General features: G+C 43.6%; 1 protein-coding gene across 2 annotated transcripts; it reads left to right on the top strand.

The window, feature by feature from the left end:
* Window positions 1-59: 59 nt before the first annotated feature.
* On the top strand, window positions 60-4,865 carry NPY2R (neuropeptide Y receptor Y2). Of its 2 annotated transcripts, none has more exons than XM_010840709.1 (2): window positions 60-230; window positions 2,950-4,865. In XM_010840709.1, exon 2 carries the CDS (start codon window positions 2,966-2,968, stop codon window positions 4,118-4,120), a length of 1,155 nt encoding a protein of 384 aa, XP_010839011.1. In that variant the 5' UTR covers window positions 60-230; window positions 2,950-2,965; the 3' UTR covers window positions 4,121-4,865. The 2 variants fall into 2 exon arrangements, with proteins under 2 accessions (XP_010839011.1, XP_010839010.1); XM_010840708.1 differs by having other exon boundaries at window positions 60-241.
* Window positions 4,866-5,165: the final 300 nt, after the last annotated feature.

Here is a 5,165-nt window from a genome sequence, read left to right as displayed (position 1 = left end):
GGCCGCGGAGGTGGACGGCGGATCTCAGCTGCGCCAGCCTCTCTGCGGCTGCGACTGCCTGGCGCACGCGGAGCTCTCCTGCTCTTCCCGACGCGCGGCTGCCCTGCACCGTCGGAGCGGACGGAACTGGGCCTGCCTTTGGGAATCGTCCAGTGCCCTCTCCGGGTCGGCGGGCAATCATCAGACTGACCGGCGGCAAGACGTCTGGCTTCCACCCCTCAACAGAAACGGTCAGTACGTGGTAAGTTTTAACTCTGACTCATCTGGGAATGAGAGCATCCCGAAAAAAAGCTTTCGGGTCTTTTGATGGGGGTGAGGAAGGTCCTCGTTAGTGTAGGGGCTTTTCTTCCACATTTAGGCCAAAGGTGGGCATTATGGGTGATACCAGGAATATTCCTTACCCACTGAAGAATCTTGACTCTTCTAATTATCTTTCCAGAACAGCAGGTTGCTACTGTTCCTGCAGCTTTAAAAATTAAACATCTGTTTAGGTGGGAAGGTCATATTGCATTCTCCTAAACTGTTCAAGAATGGACACATTTATGCAAGCATTCACTGGTTCCCCACCGGAAGGGCTCACCCACTTGGTAGGATCATATGATGAACAAAAAAAAAATGAGGCAAAAGGAAAAGCTTTAAGGCTTTTGGTAATAGGGACACATCATATAAACTAAATGACATGAAATGCACAGGGTTGGTTCAAAGGTCAGAAGCTCAGATACATAGAAGAGATTCATTCTCAATCATCTTGGTTCAACTTTTCATGAACTTGGTTCATTCATTTTCAACTTTCTGCTTATCAGGCAAACAATCACGTCTTACATAGGGCTTTCTTGGATGTCCACAGCCCCTCTTTCCAGGACTAACAAGTGTAGGGTATGTGACATATTATGTGTGATTTTTCCCTGGGAAAAAAAACTCCTGGATGGTTTTATGACTGATAAGATGATAATGTTTTTATTAAGGCCAACCTGTGACAATAAGAATACTGTTAAAAAAAAAAAAAACCACAAATTTAAATATGGAGTCAAAGCATAAACTAGTTTCCCATTTAATAATTTGAAGGTTTTTGAATATCTGGGGCGGGGTGGGGGGGGCGGGGGAGGAGTCCTAAAGCCATTTTCCTGCTCTACAAAGAAATTGTTCTATAGCAGAATCTCAAAATTCATTCATTCAGGATAACCGTACCACTCACAGCTATCCTCAAATGTCTTGAACAATGTAAATGCCTCATTTTGACCTTACTTCAAGGAAAAGGTTTTTCCCCATTTCTATTCATCTTTTAATTTTTGTGCCTTTGTGAGTTTTTACTCTGGCAATTCCCTCTATGTACTCTCTTATCCTCTTCCACTTTTCCCGAACTGCAATCATAAAATGATGCATTATCTGAGTAACACTCAGACCTGGCTGAACACCAGTTATGTGCTTGAGAACAGCTATTAGAATCCATATGTGAATACCTTTGACATTAATAATCATTTCTGTAGAGAAGCTTTAAAGAAAGGAATAAAGAAAATGATAAAAGAAAAAGCAAAATAAATTAATTAATCAAGTATGCTTCTATTAACCTTCTATCTCAGACTTGCTCTCAATTTGCTGCAAACCTCAGACCTTCTGGAGTCTCATTTGTTCTGTTAATGGCTTGTACGGACTGACTAATTGTGCTCTGTAAAGTCTCTTTCTTACTCTAAGGAAAATGGAAGGGCCCATCAAATAAAATACTCCAAGATTTGAATAGTTTCTACTTTCTCTAATCACTAAAGAATGGAGGCAAGTGCAAAAGGGGGTGTGCTTTTTGGAGCATTCTGTTTGACATGCATGCAGAGAGAACTAGAATATATCAGGAAAGCAAATGCATGAGTATATGAAAATCTCTGTGATAAGCAACTATTAGGGTGTGTGTGTGTGTGTGTGTGTGCGTGTGAAGCCCTTGGAGAGAGAAAGTTTCCTTATGGTGTATACTGAGTACCAATTTTTAATATTCTAATCAGTAATTGTATCTTGGAACAACTTTCCTGTAGAGGTGGTTACTTGGTGGTTACATACAAGAAAATAAGCAGAGAGATGTCATGTCAGAGCAAAGGTCCTATGTAGGGAATTATCTTCAGTAAAGGAAAGGATCAAACTTGTTACTTTGTATTTTACTGATCTCATTTATTCAGTAAAACTGTGCTTTCCTTCAGCTTTATATTTGCTAAGGCTTAAACAATGGATGTAAACAGTCCAGAAATGGAAATGTGTCCTGAAAGAGATTGCTGTGGTGTGGAGGCTGAAGGTGTGTCATATGCTCCTTGCAGCCTTGGAAGTAAGCATAAGTTTTGGGGATAATTGAGCAGGGAGGGCAGAGAGGCATAGAAAGGCCAACATGTTGCTGGAATTAGGAATAGTGCGGTATGACAGAAGGATCAGATATATCCTAAAATGTCAGGAGAGATGAAGACAGGGTTGAGTTCAAGGAAAGCTTTGGATGTCACACAGTGCAGTTGTGATTTTCTTCTGTGTGTTAGTGCCGTCAACCTGTGCATGTAGCCCCTGTAGTGGCAGAGAAAATTAATGAAAGCACATATGCATGGACAGTTCAGCATATCGTGCAAAATAGAACCTATTCAAGAATGCAAAGAGAAGTAATTTAATGCCAAAAATTGGTTACACAAGTGATGGAAGCCAAGCAGAGGATGTTGAGGCCACACAGGGATAAGCAAGAGCAAAGAATCATCACTACCTCCAGCTAGAGGGACACGGGGAGAAAATGGTGTGACTGAAGCCAGGGACCATGTGCCTCCAACTGGAAACAAAGTCACTGCAGACCATTCCTGTGGGACCCGGGTACTTTAGGGATCAAAGGACAGGTACTTTGAACCCCAGCCAAAATGAAACCGATCCATTCGTGATATTCCTTGCACCTTTATGCTTTCCTTGTTTCATACTTGTTCATTTTTTAAATTGTAGATTCTTGTGCTAGCTGATGAAAATGGGCCCATTAGGTGCAGAGGCTGATGAGAACCAGACAGTGGAAGAAATGAAAGTGGATCAGTTCGGTCTAGGACACACCACTCTTCCAGGGGAGCTGGCCCCTGACTCTGAACCAGAGCTTATCGACAGCACCAAGCTGATTGAGGTACAGGTTGTCCTTATATTGGCCTACTGCTCCATCATCTTGCTTGGGGTGATTGGCAATTCCTTGGTGATCCATGTGGTGATCAAATTCAAGAGCATGCGTACAGTAACCAACTTCTTTATTGCCAATCTGGCTGTGGCGGATCTTCTAGTGAACACCCTGTGCTTGCCGTTTACACTTACCTACACCTTAATGGGGGAGTGGAAAATGGGTCCTGTCCTCTGCCACTTGGTGCCATATGCCCAGGGCCTGGCCGTACAAGTGTCCACCATCACCTTGACAGTGATTGCCCTGGACCGGCATCGTTGCATTGTCTACCACCTCGAGAGCAAGATTTCCAAGCAAATCAGTTTCTTGATTATTGGCTTGGCCTGGGGTGTCAGTGCCCTGCTAGCAAGCCCCCTGGCCATCTTCCGGGAGTATTCACTGATTGAGATTATTCCTGACTTTGAGATTGTGGCCTGTACTGAGAAGTGGCCTGGAGAGGAGAAGGGCATCTATGGTACTGTCTACAGTCTTTCCTCCTTACTAATCCTGTATGTTTTGCCTCTGGGCATCATCTCTTTTTCCTACACTCGTATCTGGAGTAAGCTTAAGAACCATGTCAGTCCTGGAGCTGCTCATGACCACTACCATCAGCGGAGGCAAAAAACCACCAAAATGCTGGTGTGTGTGGTGGTGGTGTTTGCGGTCAGCTGGTTGCCCCTCCATGCCTTCCAACTTGCTGTTGACATTGACAGCCACGTCTTGGACCTGAAGGAATACAAGCTCATCTTCACTGTGTTCCACATCATTGCCATGTGCTCCACCTTTGCCAATCCCCTTCTCTACGGCTGGATGAACAGCAACTATAGAAAGGCTTTCCTCTCAGCATTTCGCTGTGAGCAGAGGTTGGACGCCATTCACTCTGAGGTGTCTGTGACGTTCAAGGCTAAAAAGCACCTGCAAGTCACAAAGAATAATGGTCCCAACGATTCTTTCACAGAGACTACCAATGTCTAAGGCAACTGACATGTGAAAATCCATGGGTGAATTCTGACCAGAGCTGTAAACCTGGTTTAGGAGAGCATGCAGGTGCATCCTCATTTCCCATTTTAAGGAAGCCTTTGATTGGAAGCACATGCAGTATAATTCATGGAAAACTGGCAGAGTCTAATAAAAACATTCAAATTCAAAGACAAGGCAACATAACAGTTTGCTTATGGTTACTTGGATGTTAGGTTGAATCATGAGTAAAAGCAGAAAGAAATGGTTTTGACTGTTTCCAAGAGTGAAGGAAACATGAACAAGGAATTGATGTTAGCAGCATTGCCAAAAGATGTGGGTAAAAAAAGCTGACTTTCAAATCACATTAGAGAATAGGTTGGGGATGATGTATAATTCACTGTTCCCCCCTCATCTGATGGAAAGTCTACCAACACCAATTTCCCTAGAAAGGCATAGATTCTTCTCTGTTGTATTTTGGCTTTTTGTTATTCTTCCTATGGACTAAAACTATCAGAGAACACTGCAGGTAAATGCTACCAACTGTTTGGATGAATGCACATCTAACTAAAAGTTTCTTCAACTTAGAATTGAAGGCTGAAATTCTCAGAGAAATATAAACCTTCATTCAACTTCTCATTACAAGTTGTCTCTGCTTTATATAGTTACTATCTGGATAACGAATAAGGATGCAATGCAATATGTTTCAGTTCAGTTCAGTTCAATTCAGTCGCTCAGGCATGTCCGACTCTTTGCGACCCCATGAATCTCAGCACGCCAGGCCTCCCTGTCCAACACCAACTCCCGGAGTTCACTCAGACTCACGTCCATCGAGTCAGTGAGGCCATCCAGCCATCTCATCCTCTGTCGTTCCCTTCTCCTCCTGCCCCCAATCCCTCCCAGCATCAGAGTCTTTTCCAATGAGTCAACTCTTCACATGAGGTGGCCAAAGTACTGGAGTTTCAGCTTTAGCATCATTCCTTCCAAAGAACACCCAGGGCTGATCTCCTTCAGAATGGACTGGTTGGATCTCCTTGCAGTCCAAGGACTCTCAAGAGTCTTC

Source organism: Bison bison, unplaced genomic scaffold (assembly GCF_000754665.1).
Source record: "Bison bison bison isolate TAMUID 2011002044 unplaced genomic scaffold, Bison_UMD1.0 scf7180017864146, whole genome shotgun sequence".
Taxonomy (NCBI): Eukaryota; Metazoa; Chordata; class Mammalia; order Artiodactyla; family Bovidae; genus Bison; species Bison bison.
This window is presented reverse-complemented; position numbering and strand designations above follow the sequence as displayed.

Bases quoted from the DNA above. Each gene is read 5' to 3' on its own strand.
- NPY2R (XM_010840709.1), top strand. From the start codon at position 2,966: ATGAAAATGGGCCCATTAGGTGCAGAGGCTGATGAGAACCAGACAGTG.